General features: G+C 40.5%; 1 protein-coding gene across 1 annotated transcript; it reads left to right on the top strand.

Moving 5' to 3' along the window:
* Window positions 1-117: 117 nt before the first annotated feature.
* On the top strand, window positions 118-1,080 carry LOC127031788 (olfactory receptor 11A1-like). The gene has a single exon (XM_050918824.1). It carries the CDS (start codon window positions 118-120, stop codon window positions 1,078-1,080), a length of 963 nt encoding a protein of 320 aa, XP_050774781.1.
* The last annotated feature ends 15,663 nt before the right edge of the window (window positions 1,081-16,743 follow it).

Raw genomic sequence — 16,743 nt, 5'->3', positions numbered from 1 at the left:
TCTTAGATGGCACACTTAATTTATGAGAAATCAAATAGAGAGAAATCACAGCATTGTAGAGCAAGCTCCTTATCTGATCCCTTCTTTTTCTCAATCACTAGCTGCATCAGATGGAGAATGGAGAAAGGAGAAGGGGAAAATCAAACATCTATCTCAGAATTCATCCTGCTGGGATTCGGGAATCTCCCTGGACTGCAATTTCTGTTCTTCTTGCTGTTTCTAGGGATCTACATAGTCACCATGGCTGCAAACTTGCTCATTGTAGCACTCGTTGTGGCTGATCAGCACCTTCACAACTCCATGTACTTCTTCCTGGGGAACTTGTCCTGCTTGGAAATCTGCTACAGCTCCACCATCCTGCCCAGGATGCTGGCCAGTTTCTTGACTGGGGACAGAACTGTTTCTGTTACTGGCTGCATGGTTCAGTTTTATTGGTTTGGTGTCCTGTTCACTGTTGAGTGTTATCTGCTAGCTTCAATGTCTTATGATCGGTACTTAGCGATATGCAACCCCCTGCACTATGGAACACTTATGAATGTCAGGTTCTGTATGCAGCTTGCAGCTGGATCTTGGCTAAGTTCATTCATCATTCTTGCTACAATAATATATTTGGTGTCACAATTAGCCTTTTGTGGCCCTAATGAAATTGATCATTTCTTCTGTGATCTCACCCAAATGATTAACCTCTCCTGCAGTGACACTGGTCTGGTTAACCTGGTGACCCTCATCTTCTCTTCCACAAACATCATTCTACCATTTCTTTTGACCCTGACATCTTATGTTTATATCATCTCCACCATCCTGAGAATCTCTTCCACCACTGGGAAGCAAAAGGCCTTTTCCACCTGCTCCTCTCATCTTATCGTGGTGACAATTTACTATGGGACTCTAATAACTGTCTACATGTTACCAAACACTGGAGCACTCAGAATCCTGAACAAATTTGTTTCTATGCTTTACACTGTCTTGACACCCCTGATCAATCCCCTCATTTACAGCCTGAGAAACAAAGAGGTAAAGGAGGCCCTGAGGAGAGCTCAGCAGAAATATTGGGTATTCCCATACATTCTGAGAAATTGATTGAAATCATAGAATCATAGAACTGGTTAGAACCATTTTGGGAATGGTGAAATTGACATTTACTGATCAAAATTTAGGTCTACCAAGCATAACTATTTGTGTTGTAACACAAACTCTTTCTAGTTTATATTTACTAGATTCTCCATTAATTGTTCCAGTCTTAGGAAAATTTCCCTCTTTCTCAAATTAAACAAAAGCAGAGATCTGTTTAGTAGAACTGGTGGATTATTCCAATCACATACCCACACACAATTCACACACACACATACACACAGAACCTCCTGTGGAAAATTTCAAAACAATTTTTTTCATTATTTGTTCAAAAAAATGAAAATGCCCAACCTGAAAAATGTTGGTTCTAAATGGGAGTTTACAATTGTCTCTGGTTCTGCCTGCTCATCCTGCAGGAAAACAAACCAGCTAAAAAGTAACCACTTGGTCCAGTGAAAAGGTAGTCAAGTATTGTGATACTAACATGGTGCTCCCCTCCCACGCTTTTTTTCTTGTGTATATTTAAAAATATATAATATATAAAAAAATTCTTAAGACTTTTGAAACTGCCAGAAGTCTCTATTTTTGGGATACTATGAAGAGGGTCCACCTCAGGAATGAAAATTAATAGGAATGGGGCCAAGATCTATCCACTTTGCAAAGTGTGTTGGTAGTGGACTTTAACACCTGCTCATCCTTTTGAAAGCAGTATTATAAGTAAAGTGATGCTTGTCAGATTTGACACCTTGGTACCATGGATCAATTCCATGCAAAGGACACTGTAAGAGCCATGGAGCCATGGTGGAGATGACTTTATCAAACTTCATGGCCAGCTATGATTATTAGGGGACAAAACAACAGCACAGGACAGACATGAGACAGAAAATATCATAATTCCACTGGACAAATCCATGGTACACACATACCTGGAATGCTGCCTACGGGTCTGGTTGCTCCCATTTAAAAAAACGATATATTTGAATTGGAAAAGGTACAGAGAAGTGCAAAAAAAATGATTAGGGGTATGGGACAGCTTCCATGTGAGGAGAATTAAAGAGACTGGTGTTCAGATTAGAAAAGAAATGCCTAAGGGGAGTATGTTAGATGTCCATAAATCATGAATGGTGTGAAGAGGGTGAAAAAGGAAGTTTTAATTATCCTTTCACATAACACAAGAATTTCACCTAATGAAATTAATAGGCAGGAGGTTTAAAACAAACCAAAGGAAGTATTTCTTCACAAAACTCACAGTCAACCTGTGGATTTGTTGCCAGAAGATGTTGTGAAGCCCAGAAGTATAACTGGGCTCAAAAAAGAACTAGATAACTTTTTGGAGGATAGGTCCATCAATAGTTATTAGCCAGAATGGCCAGAAACACAACCCAATGTTCCATATGTTCCTAAATCTCTGACTGCTGGATACTGAGACAGGTCAATAGGGAATGGATCACTCAATAATTGCCCTCTTCTGCTCATTCCCTCTGAAACATCTGGCATTGGTCACTGTCAGAATACATGATACTAGGCTAGATGGACCATTGTTCTGATCATGGCATGGCCAGTCTTATGTTCTTAGTGCCATTCGCAAATGACCAAGGACAACATGTTTCATTTTCAAAAGGCACATAGGCAGTTACGGGCCCAAGTGTTGTTGAAAGTCAATGGGACTTAGAATCCTAAATGTGAGAGTCACTTTTACACATGAGACTGGCACCTAAGGTATTTAGGTAATTTACCAAGTTTTACTCATAACAGAGAACTGCTTATACAGAATACTCCTCAAGCAGTCCCTTCTCATTCATATCAAGATGGGCCCAAACTAATTGCTTCTGCTAATTACAACTCAGACAATATTGTTCAGAGGCACAGGTGATTTCTCGTGTAGGCTGATCCCAAGCTATTGATGTCTAAATCCTGGACTCCTACTCTGACAACACTGGACAGCCAGGGTAGATTCCAGAGCAGCGATGTCATGTGATCTTGCCAAGATAAAACCCTCTAATAAGTAGGCTTCTGCCTTCAGTTTATGGGTGGAACTTTCAAAGGAACATGCAATTACTCATATGGGACCAGACTTGTGCTCCAGTTAGCTCAGTAGCCTCTCTTTGACAGTTGCCAGAACCAGATATTTCAGAGGAAGGTGCATGAAAACCTGGAGTTATCAGTTATAGAATAATGTATCTTCTCACTTCTAATATTTGGCAATCCGATCCCATACACATCAAACCACCTATCTACATCAATAGGTACCCATCTATCTATCCATCCATACACAAACACCTCTTTCTCTCTCTCACTCTCTCTCTCACTTTTCCCATACACACCCATCCATCCTTCTATCCAGCCCTCCATCAATCTATTTATCTATCACCATAAACACACACCTCTCTCTATATAAAATCATGACTGGGTGTGGAGAAATTACATAAGAAAGTGTTATTTACTCCTTCTCATAACACAAAAACAAGGGGTCACCAAATGAAATTAATTGGCAGCAGGTTTAAAACAAATAAAAGGAAGTATTTTTTTCACACAATGCACATTCATTCTGTGGAACTCTTTGCCAGAGGATGTTGTGAAAGCCATGACCAAAACAGGGTTAAAAAATAACCTAGATAAGTTCATGGAGGATTGGTCCATCAATGACTATTGGCCAGGATTGGCAGGGATGGTGTCCCTATCCTCTGTTTGCCAGAAGCTGGGAACGGGCAACAGGGGATGGATCATGTGATGATTTCCTGTTCTGTTCATTCTCTCTGGCCCTGTCGGAAGACAGGATACTGGGCTAGATGGACCTTTGGTCTGAGCCAGTACGGCCTTTCTTGTGTTCCTATGTTCATATATATAAAATAGTTCCTCAAACACTTCTTTCTTTCTTTATTCTCATACACATCAATTCATCTATATTTCTATACTCAAATCTATCTATCTATCTATCTAATCTAGGTACTTCCATGGCTTTCATAACCACAGTAGCTGAGAGTCAAGTGCTAATAACATACTCAGATTGAGTAGTGCCTAACTGCATCCATATTTCTATTGATTTCAAAGGAGTACCTCTAGAAGTATCATCCTACTCAATATTAATTTTGTCCTGGGTGTCTAGAGTATCTATATATAGGAGGCTACACATTTGGGGGATTATAATATTACGGGTGTAACTAGTGATATTTTGAGAGAATGACACTGTACCGAGGAGTGGAGTTGGTGCCTGGAATACAACATGGTATCAAGGCAGAGAATTGTTGCTAACATTTGAGAGTGTGTCAGTTGTCAGATCCACAATTCAGATATCAATTTTAATTAATAAAATAACTGTAAATATATTACTCAACTCAAATGAATTTGGCCTGTTGTATGTACATATGTCACAGTGTCAATTACCCCACCCTAGTGCCCAGTTCCATCATGCCTTAGTTTCACATCACTAATTGGTAGCTCTGTGGGCTTGGCAGCTTTCTGAAGTCCTGCAGATGTGATGGAGAATGTCCAGGAAATATGCAAGGTAACTTCAGTTACAATGGTGTGAAAAGGATATATGAATAGGGCCGGTCAAAATATTTCTTCTGAATGCTTCCTTCATCTTGTATTGGTATTTTGCATAGCTCATATCTGAAATGTCTATTTATCTTTTGTTTCTCTTGGCATCACCTCTTAACAAAAACTAATGTGTTTCATAGTTGTGTGACTATGCCACATGCTTTGAAGTCAGGACCCCTGGATTCTGCTCTGGGCTGTGCCTCAATCTGCTGGGTGATCCCAAGTCTGGGCCCCATGCTGTGCCTCAGTTATCCACCTGTAAAACAGCAACTTTGACACTTACCTGCTGCCGAGAAGTACATTGAGAATTATGAAATAAAATGGCCTTCCAGATGGTCAGAACAATACAATGATGGATGTGTATTTCTCACTCATTGAGTTCTATGCACACACACAGAGGAAATGACAAAGTGCAAGATTTCCCATGAAGTTTCTAGGGAGATTGCAATGGCTTTGATGTTTACACTAGTTTTAACAAGGAAGCTGGTGATAATTCCCCCTTGCAGGCAATTTAAAAGTGATCCTACCAAGAGCTTCATGGGATATCCCGACTGCCACAAGAACCTACAAACTCTGTAAGAATAGGGCAGGGGGCATTAACGTTCTGTGTGATATACATAGGAGTATGAATCAAGTAAGAGCAGAGCAGGCCGTCAGCAAGCTGAAGGTATCTTTGCAGAGAAATGTGAGTGAGTGACACCATGAGGGTGGAAAGCAGATCCTGATTCTTATACCCATCAGTGGAGAGGACGGTGTATCATGCTGAGGATTAAAATAAATCTGATCATTCCTGGGTCAAATCCTGGGCAATCTTACATAGGTTGGAAAACACAATGTAGTTGAAAGGAGAGCAGCGAGAGCTCTTAATGCTGCTGAAATGAGACCCTGAAGAGACTGGCTGGGAAAACTGAGGTATGGCTGCTCTGTTGCAGCAGGGCATCAGCAGATGTCTTTTAAGTCCCACAAACAGAGATTCACAGACATCAGCTATGTTACAGGGTGTGACTTAGGGTAGAATGTGTGTATTACTCCTAGGTGAGTCGCTGAGTCAATGGGAGTGAGAAGCATCTCTGTGTGTGTCTGCCTGGGGGCTGGGCGTGTTCCCTTTGTGCCCAGAGTCAGTTTTCCTATCACTGTGAGCAGAGGTGGCTCCAGGCCCCAGCACGCCAAGCGCGTGCCTCGGGAGGCAAGCCACTGGGGGCACTCTGCCAGCTGCCACGAGGGCGGCAGGCAGGCTGCCTCCACAGGCAAGCTGCCGCGTGCTTGGGGCGGCAAAATGCCTAGAGCCGCCCCTGTCTGTGAGGGTCAGTGCATTAAGCAATGAATGAATATTCATAGTTGCACTAGCAAGGTTTGCAATGTGCAAGAGATGCTTCTTACAGATCTTAAGCATTATTTCTTGTAACATCCTTCCTGTGCCAGTGTTGGTGTATAGGATGGAAACCAGTCTGTTCTATTCGTCTCTCTCATTTGCTGCTGTTGATTCTTTGTGCTCTATTGCACTGAGGTTTACATTCTTCCCCAACCAGCTAAAGGCTCTTCTTAAATTTCTCTTGGTTGTCCTAACTTATTCACACCGGTTGGTTTCTACCTGACAGTTTCATGTGGGAGTTAATAAGAACCTAAGAATGGCCTTACTGGGTCATCCTAAAGGTCCATCTAGCCCAGCATCCTGTCTTCCGACAGTGTCCAATGCCAGATGCTTCAGGGGCAAAGAACACAATAGGTAATCATCAAGTGATCCATCCCATCCTATTAGCAAAATAAGAATCACTTGTGGGACAGGGGGTCAGTTGGAGGAATTTCCTTTTCAAAAGAGAGAAAGAAGAAGGGCACAATTCAACTTTCATCATTCAATTCATCCTCTTGGGATTTGGGAATCTCCCTGAACTTGCAAGTTTTACTCTTTCTAGTGATCTATGTCATGACCATGACTGGGAATATCCTTGTCATTGTGCTAGTTGTGGCTGATAAACACCTTCACACCCCCATGTACTTCTTCCTGGGGAACTTCTCTACTTGGAGACCTGCTTCACCTCCACCATCCTGCCCAGGGTGCTGGCCAGTCCCTGACTGGGGACAGAATCATTTCTGTTGGAGGCTATATTGTACAATTGCTTTGGTTGTCTGGTAGCTGCAGAATGTGTCTCGTAGCAGTGATGTCTTATGATCGGTATTAAGAGATATATGAGCTCCTCCATTATGCAGCCCTTATGAATATCAGGTTTTCCCTCCAGCCATTCACTTAGTCTTGGATAAATGTATTTCCAGACTATACATTAATAACACAATTAACTTTCTGTGGCCCCAATGAAATTGACCATCTCCTTTGTGACTTTACCCCAATCATAAAACTCGCTTGCAGTGACACCAGCCTGATCACAGGGCTTAGTCTTATAAACACTTCCCTAAATGCCCTCTCCCCATTTCTATTAACCATGATATCCTACATTTGTATCATCAGTACCATCCTGAGAATCCATTCCACCAGTAAGAGGCAAAAGGCCTTTTCCATCTGCGCCTCTCACCTTATAGTGGTGACAATTTTCTATGGGACCCTAAAGATAGTGTACATGTTACCAAACATTGAGAGACTTAAACAAAGTTTTCTCTTTCTCCTACACTGCCCTGGCCAATCCCCTCATCTACAGCCTGAGAAAAAAGGAGGTCAAGGGGGGGGCCTGATAAAAGTTGTCCGTAAATGTATGGTGCTCACATGAATTACAGTGGAGTCACTGATTTGGGAATGAATCAGTCTGGCTTACAGAGCAATGGAAGTAACATCTAGGCTGTTCCTACCTCATGCTGATGGGAGCTTCCGTGGATCATGTGAGGACTTACTGAGCTTTGGGATGGCTTCATTCCCATTTGCAAGTTTATACTGCCATCACTGCAAACATAACTTTTATGTGTTCTGCATTCCACACAGTGAAATTTGAGATTTTAGTTACATATTTCATCTGCTTCTCTGCTCTGATTGGGTTGGGAGAGCTCTCCTTTTTGAGTAAGCACTGGAATTCAATTCCTGTAGGTAGGTTTGGTTTATTAAATATTTTTGCCTCTCATCTTGGTGTCAAGGCTTCCTATGCAATTTTATATTGGGGACAATTATGATGGTTTTCATATTTTAATATGTGTTTTCATTGGGCTTGGCAAAATTAATTTTTTAAAATATATTTTAGACAGATAATGGTGTTTGTTTTGATGTATTGTTTATATTTTAGCTATTTAAATTTTCAGATTTGTACAAAATTATGGGTTTTAAGCATTTTTTTTGTAATTTTTATTGATTCAGATTTTTAGAATTGTGGGAAATTGGGGAGGGGGAGAGACACTAGGGAGTTCACCCAATAATTCTTAATGACGGTATATATTGAGAGTCAAAAAGTTAAAATTTTATAACCATTAAAACACCAATTATCAACAAAATGTCACAATATGCAATCTAATTATCCTTAAATCAAACTCTAATAAGTTTTCAAGCAGCATTTTTGATACTTTGCCTCTCTGTACATTTCCATTTTTATCAATGGAAATATTTTTCATCAGTTTGTGTGCATACAGTGAAATCAATATCTTCCAACATTTACCGATAAAATCTAAGCCTTCAAACCTACTAATCATGCATGATTAGAAAGAGCACAAGACCCTAAATGGATTCCAAGCTATCAAAATAAAATATGTGACATTAATGTTTTCTGTTGAAACAACTCTTTATACTAAAGAACATTTCAATATCAAGAAATAAACACTAAGAGTGTGTGACAGCCTGCACTCTTATGCCTTGTGAGATATCATTTGAAAACTCATCATTTGCTCAACATTATTGTTCTGGTCAAATGTGTGTAGCAACATTGTATGTAAAGTTGTAAGATTCTACTGTATGATGCTACTAAAGTATATTTCAAACCTTGGAAAGCGCCACAAATGGTTTTTAGGACAAAGCAAGGAAATGCCTCAGCCAGGCATCAACAAGATCCAATGGTCTATTATGTGATCAAGTGACCATTCTTTGGCAGGAAGAAGGGTACGAGCAAGAAATTTACATCTTGGCAGAAACAGCTGAAGCTTGTCACCTGAAATGATTTTCAAAGTGAAAAGGAGTAATAAGAAAGAGGTACAGATGCCTCCTCCCTCCTAAATATTCTTCCTCCATGTCTCACTGCTCACCACATTAACAACACCTGAAAGATAAGGAAAGGAGCATTCAGCTGAAGGAGGGGTCCTGGCTAAAAGGCATCTAGCTAGTACTACTGCAAAAGCATGAGATGAGATAAATCCTTGCTTTGAATTCATTTAGCTTATTACGTTAGGAATTAGCATATGCTTTACATTTTATTGCTTTGTAACCAATACTGACTTTTATGCATCATTAGATGTAGTCCCTTAAAATTTGTCTTCCTGTAGTTAATAAACTTGTTTTATTGTTTTATCTAAACTAGTGTGTGTTTGGATTGAAGTGTTTGGGGAACTTGATTTAAGATAACATATCAGAGCATATAATTTTCTATTAATGAAATGACAGACTTTCTATGAGCTTGCATTGTCCAGGGAGGTGATGAGCAGTACAAGAGACATATTTCTGGGGACAAGTCTGGGAGTGGGAAATTACTAGTGTCACTCTGTGGCATAATTCATAAGTAGGTGGCTAGAGTACATAAATAGCATAACCAGGAGTGATTTACCTGCTGGAGGCTGTGTTCGTGCAGACCAGGAGTGGTTGCTGTCATGGAAAAGCAGTATAAAAGGCACCTCAGGCTGAAGAATTGAGAGGATACAGCTGTTCAACATTCAAGACTGTATCCTGTGGAATGTCACAGTATAGCATGGGTAGGCAACCTATGGCATGCATGCCAAAGGTGGCACCCAAGCTGATTTTCAGTGGCACTCACAGTGCCCGGGTCCTGGCTACCGGTCCGGGAGGTTCTGCATTTTAATTTAATTTTAAATGATTCTTCTTAAACATTTTAGAAACTTTATTTACAATATATTATATAACTAAACTATTGTTGTATGTAGACCTATAGAAAGAGACCTTCTAAAAACATTAAAATGTATGAGCACACGAAAACTTAAATTAGAATGAATAAATGTCGACTTGGCACACCACTTTTGAAAGGTTGCCGACCCCTGCAGTATAGAATTATAGACTCAAAGGACTGGAAGGGACCTTGAGATGTCATCTAGTCCAGTCACCTGCACTCATGACAGGACTAAGGATTATCTAGACCATTCCTGACAGGTGTTTGTCCTATCTCCTCTTAAAAATCTCTGAAGGTGGAGATTCCACAACCTCCCTGGGCAATTTATTCCAGTGATTAACCACCTTGACAGTTTGGAAGTTTTTCACAATGTCCAACCTAAACCTCCCTTGCTGCAATTTAACATTTTTTCTCCCTCCTCCTTGTAACAACCTTTTATGTACTTGAAAACTGTTATCATGCCCTGTCTCGGTCTTCTCTTCTCCAGACTAAACAGACCCTTTTTTTTTTTTCAATCTTCCCTCATAGGACATGTTTCCTAGAACTTTAATCATTTTTGTTGCTCTTCTGTGAACTCTCTCCAATTTGTCCACATCTTTCCTGAAATGTGGCACTCAGAACTGGACACAATACTCCAGTTGAGGCCTAATCAGTGCAGAGTAGAGTGAAGAATTACTTCTCATGTCGTGCTTACAGCACTTCTCCTAATACATCCCAGAATGATGTTCATTTTTTTTTGCAATAGCATTACACTGTTGATTCATATTTAGCTTGTGGTCCATTATGATCCTCAGATCCCTTTCTGCAGTACTGCTTCCTAGGTAGTCATTTCTCATTTTGTATGTGTGCAATTGATTGTTCCTTCGGAAGAGAAGCACTTTGCATTTGTCCTTATTGAATTTCATCCCCAACTCCCCAGCTGAAGCATAGCTGTACCACTCATTTACCTCCCCCTCATCCCAAGGAGTGAGCACCTAGATCCTTTTGTGTTTCCTCTTTATTGTAATCATCAGTCCTCCCTCCTCCCCAGGTGGGCAGTTTTGGTCTCAGTCTCAGCCCAAGAATTTCCCTCTAATTTCCCTGCTAAATCTACCCCACCCCCCTTTTTTGTTTGCCCTCACTCATGACCATTGTTGCCATATAAGGGTTTGTTATTGAGCACTTGACTATTTTTGTCAGTGAACACCTGTAGGTCTGTGGTTTGGGGGTTTTCCATGTGCATCTTCCATTGGTAGCTTACCAGACATACTTAATGTCAGCAAAGGCAGCTCCCCCCAGTTTCCCACAGCATCTTTCATATTGATGCTCACTGGATTAAATTTTTAAAAGTGTCTAATGACTTAGAAGCAAGAATCCCATTGTTTTTAACTGAGGTTTAGATTTCCAAGTGCCCAGGTTAGATCTGAAAATTGGACTTAGGCTTGTAGGTTATGTTGGCACTTCTGAAAATTGATTAGTACCTTAGGGTCAGATGTTTAAAGGTATTTAACTGCCTAGTGATTTTCAAAAAACATGTAAATGCTCGCAATTAATTGATTTCAATGGGTGTTAGGTGCATAGATGCTATTAAAAACCTCATTAGGTGTCTAAATAGCATAAAAAATCTGGCCCTTATTCCTTATGATTTCCATTCAAATTAATACAGAAGAACTAATTCAGTATGACTGTGGCTGAACCACTAAGTAACAGACATCACGATATAACTAGATTCAACATCCATGGGGAAGGTAGGGTACCAAAAAGTTTTGATTTTCTGGTGCTGACTGGTGATGCCTGATGATTAAGGCTACAGTTTTGGCACAGATATCATAGTGTTCACGGTAATTGTGAATTGGAATGAAGCCCATGACCCCAGAGGCAGTTCCTGTCCTGTGGAACTGGGACTGGCTCCCCATTCAGAGTTTTGTGACCAGACCCAAGTGGTCACAGTGCCACCTAGTTTTGGTGCGTCCGCCCCTCCACAAATGGGGACAGAGGGCCAAATTTGAATGGCATCATTACAGAGCCACTCAGATTTGATTCATCCATCTCTCCATGTCCCTTCACTCTGAGCAGCAGTAAAAGAAGGGATGCCTATGGTTCTTACCACAGGAGAGCCAGGAATAGGGGCACAGTGAGGGGCAGGCCCCCTTCCTTAGCTAGCTCTGAATGGAGACCCAGCAGCCACCTCCTCTTCCACCCAGACTCAACAAGTCCCAAGGACTCATTTCCCGCACAGGGGAAACAGCATCCCTGCCCAATGGGAAGCCTCTGACAGAGTTCTGATGCTGTGGACTGGAAGGTGAGGACCCAACACTTCCCCAATACTCCAGTCAGAGCCCTCATTGTGTCCCTGAAAGAAGTACCAGAATGTCATTGTAGCTCTCAGAAAAAAAGTGCTGGATGGTGTTCCAGTAGAGCATTTAGGCCCCACTTGAGCACTTGTGGTTTTTTGGAATTGAGTTACAAAAGAGGGGAAGCCACCACTTCCCTTTTGGGGTTTGTTCCTGTGGTTAATCAATCTTACTGTTAGAAATGGGTGCCTTATTTCTCCTTTTAATTTGTTTCGCTTGAGATACCAGTGGTTGGTTCTACCTTTCTCTACTAGCTTAAAGAGCCCTGTTGTTTTCTCCTCATAAAGGAATTTTTACAGTGTAATCAAGTCTTCTATCAATCTCCCCTTCGGTAAGCTAAACAGACTGAGCTCTTTAAGTCTATCATTGTAAGGTGTTTCTCCAGATCTCAGATATATTTCATGGGTCTTCTCTGCACCCTCTCTAGATTTCCAACGTCCTTTTTTAAAATATGCCTTCCAACCAGAACTGTATGCAGAATTCAAATATTGATCTCACCATTGAAGTCCACAGATGGAAAATCACCTCTACTCTTATACTCTACTCTAATTTCTTTCCAGTTGTATTTAGCTTTCCTTATCAAATTTCTACATTCAGAACTTCTACTTTACATCGATTGCTACCACCTGCTTCATTTTTTCCATTTAAAAAAAAATTATTTCTGCTTCCTTCATGTCACCACTGAACCAGGATGGGGTTCCAGCCAAATTGTTCACAGATACTATAACCCTCTGAAAACTGCATCTAATTTGCTACATCCACTTTAACCCTCCATGGCTGAATGGGATAATGAATCATAAGAAACCTCACACAGAATCATTGTGGACCAAATTCAGTGGTTTCAGTAAAAGTAAATAAATAAATAAATAAACAAATAAATAAATAAAGTACAATATTTGCAAACCAGAGTCTTATTTTTTTTATTGGGATATTCAAATATATTCAAAGGGATTTGACCACTTAATTACCTTAGGATCACTGCTTTGTTTACTTATTTTCCCAGCAGCTCTTGTCTGCACAATAATCCTTGACTTTCATCTCTGTAGGGAACGCTTGGCTTGTTATTCACAGACCAGTAACCCTCATGTTGTTCAGACATTCCGCCTCAGAGGACCCATCCAGAGAATGGAAATTGGTTTCCCCCAATGGTGTGAATATGATAAAAAGGCTCATTTGTTCCACAGATTCAGCACAACCATCCAGATATTCAAGTCAAAAGGAGTTAGCATCTCTCTTCCTTTCCGAACAGACAGAAATTCCTGCTATTTCTTCTCAGTGCCTTTTCATGCCAGTGATTGTTATTGTTTCCATTACAAGGAGGACCAACACCACCCTGGCTGAGCTCTAAGGAAACAGCATGAGAGAGTCACCAAGGGTAAGATTTTCAAACTGCCTCAGACTCCATTGAAAAGCTTCTGACTCCACAAAGGAAAGTAGCCATAACAGCCAATGCTTGCAAGACAGCCTTGCTCAGTGAATAGAACACAGGGTTACAAATCAGGAGAGCTAGGGTCTGTTCCTCCCTTCTACCATAACTAACTGGTGTAAGACCTTGGAAAACTTGTTTCCCCTTTCTCAGTCTTCCTTGTTTAGGCTGGTTCTTCAGGGCAGGGATTGTCTCACTCTGTGTTTGTGCAGTGCCTAGCACAATGGGGCCCTAGGTGATACCATAGGTAAAATAATTGGACTTTCTTTCTTTCCCATCCAACTGACCTCGCCATTTTCTAGACACCAAGGAGGAAACACTCTGCTTCAACTCAGGCTCTTATTTCTGCTATATGCTGGGATTCAAAGAAGTCCAGTGGAGTTTGTTATCCAACTCCCATTGGATTTCATCAGGATTTGGGCACCCAAGCACCTGAGTCTTTGAAAATAGCCACCTCTATGGCAGTTGGGAGCCTAACTCCCTTGGGTTCCTTTGGAAACCCCACCTGACCTCCAATACAGTGAGCGGAGTTACTGTCAGTTTGCAACAGCCTTGCTGAAGGCAGCATGTGAATAATGTCCTTCTCTCATCTTGCCCTCTTAGCAAGGCTTGTTTTTTTTGTTACACTTTCATTTGAGAGGAGGGAGTGTGGGGGAGCAAGGGAGGAGGATATGAGGGACAAATTCATGCAAAGAGGGGCTGTCAGACAGACAGATCTGGTGCATTCATTGCTTCAGGCAGTTGATTCCATGATCAAGATGTTCAATCACAGGAGCCAAAAGAAACTATGATGATATGTGGCATTAGATAACCCCCCAAAACTGAGACAAGCTTATAGGCTGGGATGTTCAAAAAGGCCTAAGACCTCTCGGTGCTACCCTCAAACTGAAAGTCACAGGGACATGGGTGCCTTACTTCCAGCCCAAATCCATATTTAGCACCCAGTAGCTCTCTGGTTGGCCACAGATGCCCTACATCTGTTTGATCCACAGTAGAGCAAAAAAAGCAGCCCAAGGCAGATGAGCTAGTGGGAAGCTCCTGTCTTCTCCCATTTCCCTGATCTCTTGACTAGCAGCCGTCTGCTGCCAGCTAATGTAGTTTGTTGTGTAGTTTAAGTGGTAAAAGCTAGAGGTCAAGGGTTAAACCCCTCTGAGGAGGCATGAAGGGGGGCTATTATAGCTGCACAGAATAGTTAATGCGCAAGAGAACATTATTTAAGTTGTGAAGTCAAACACTACACTCAGCAGCTGGGAAATGCCAGATTCTACAATGGTTGTGCAACCTTAACGCTGCCCCCTTGTGCGTATGCATTATGATACACTCTTTTGTTGCTTGATCATATGCTATTTTGTTCCATAAGAGAGCTGTGCAGTTCAGTGCATAGGATGGATGCACAAGGGGCAGAATTATGGCTGCACGGGCAAATGTATACCATCTGGCTTGACTTTGCAACTTAAAAATTCACCCAGTTTGCAAACTGATCCAGATGACTCTGTATTCGCAACCTGTCCTCTTCATTATTTACAATGCTGCTTTTTACAATTTTTGTATGTTAAACCCTGAGAATTCTTTTAAAAGCCAACAGCCTTTTTCATGTTGTATATCTATACATTTATTGCCCTATATATATTTCAATGAAAAAAAGTTCCTTGTCCTTCAATTTAACCTGATGGGTGAAGGGAAAATGGTCTCTATAATGGAATGTATGTAACATTTTTACCCTGCCTTTACTAATACAGTCCAGATGTGTAGAGAAAAAAAAACCCTCAAACTAATGAAAATGTCTACAAAGGTACATTATAAAGAAAACTGGCTGGTTGATAAGGGATTCTTGTAATTGCACAGGGGTTCTGTCATGAAGGAAAGTAATGACCCATTGAAAGATGTTTTTAACTCATTGAGAACTGTCGGTTGTCACAGCTCTTAGTAATAATGTATGGGTTAGAGATTCCTTTTTACTCATCAGTCAGGTAAACCAAGAACTATAAAAGAAAGTCTATCAGTAATTGGGAAAACAAAACAGAACACATGGTGGAGTTAAGCTTAGGAAAGGATTTTCCCCCAAAAAAAGGAGTTTAGTTGTCTGACGCCCTATAAAAGCAAAGGTGGATTGGGTATGAACACTGTCAGCATTCCATCAAGTACAGAGGAAGAGCCCAAACTATCTTTTCTTCACCATCTACAGGGGATGGTAAAGTGTCTATATTTTCTGTTTTCTGCATAGTACTGTATTAATCTTTGATTAATAATCTTATATTAAATAATGCCATTTTAACCTGTTATTTGACAATCTTGAATCATTATTAAATTAGAACATGCAATACCACCAGTTTTTGTGTCATCTGAAAACTTTATGTTTTCTTCCAGGTCGTTGATAAAAATGTTCAACAGCATATGGACAAGAATTTAGCGCTATGGGATCCCATTACAAACATACTTGTTTGATCATAATTCCCTGTTTACTGTGAGATTCTGAGACCTATCATTTCACCAGTCTATAATCCATTTAATATATGCCATATTCATTTTGTCTCTTTCAGGATTTTAAATCAAATTGTCTTGCACTACCAGATCAAACACCTTAAGTGTCTTGCACTACCAGATCAACAGTCTAAGTATATTGCATGAATTCTATTTCTTTTATCAGTAAAAATTGTGCTATCAATCTATTTTCCATAAACCCATGGGTATTGGAATTAATTATGCTATCCCCATTTAATTATTTATTAATCAAATCTTGTATCAGCCACTCCATGCCTGAAAATTATGTCAGACTGAGAGACCTATAGTTATATGAGTCATGCCGTTTGTCTTTTTTTAAGAATGTGCCCATCGTTTAGATTTCTTCCAGTTTTCTGGAACTAACCCAGTGTCCCAAAAGTTAAGGAAAATCAATATTAGATACCCAGTGACCTCCTTAGCTAGCTTTTTTAGGTTGCAGTATAACACTATTTTTTTTCTTGGAACGTAGAATAACTACATACAATAATACAAAAACAAAGAGAGAGAAAACAAGCTGCTCCCTGAGGCAGAGAGGCACAAGTCATCACACTGTATTCTGAGCTACCTCTCATATACTTTCCTACTGAACCCTCTCCCTCAGCATGTGAGCATGACAAGAAAAAACACCCCCACGCACGAACACACTTAAAGTGATACCTTTGCAATTCCAATACAGTCCTCAATACCACAATGTAACTATAAATATACACTACACATTATCCTTCTTAGCCCCCATTATTTCATCTGTGAAATTGGGATGTTGCCCCACAGCAGCCAAGGGAAATGTTAATTAATAACTGTCAGACACTGTGGGGCCCTTAGATGGAAGGTGCATATAGAAATAAACATCACAGAGATTGCTGCATTTTATTCTATTATGGCATTTCCT

Source organism: Gopherus flavomarginatus, chromosome 11 (assembly GCF_025201925.1).
Source record: "Gopherus flavomarginatus isolate rGopFla2 chromosome 11, rGopFla2.mat.asm, whole genome shotgun sequence".
NCBI classification, from domain to species: domain Eukaryota; kingdom Metazoa; phylum Chordata; order Testudines; family Testudinidae; genus Gopherus; species Gopherus flavomarginatus.
Note: the sequence above shows the minus strand (reverse complement) of the source record. Positions and strands in the feature narration are given on the sequence as shown.

Coding starts and splice junctions, on each gene's coding strand:
- LOC127031788 (XM_050918824.1), top strand. CDS start 118: ATGGAGAAAGGAGAAGGGGAAAATCAAACATCTATCTCAGAATTCATC.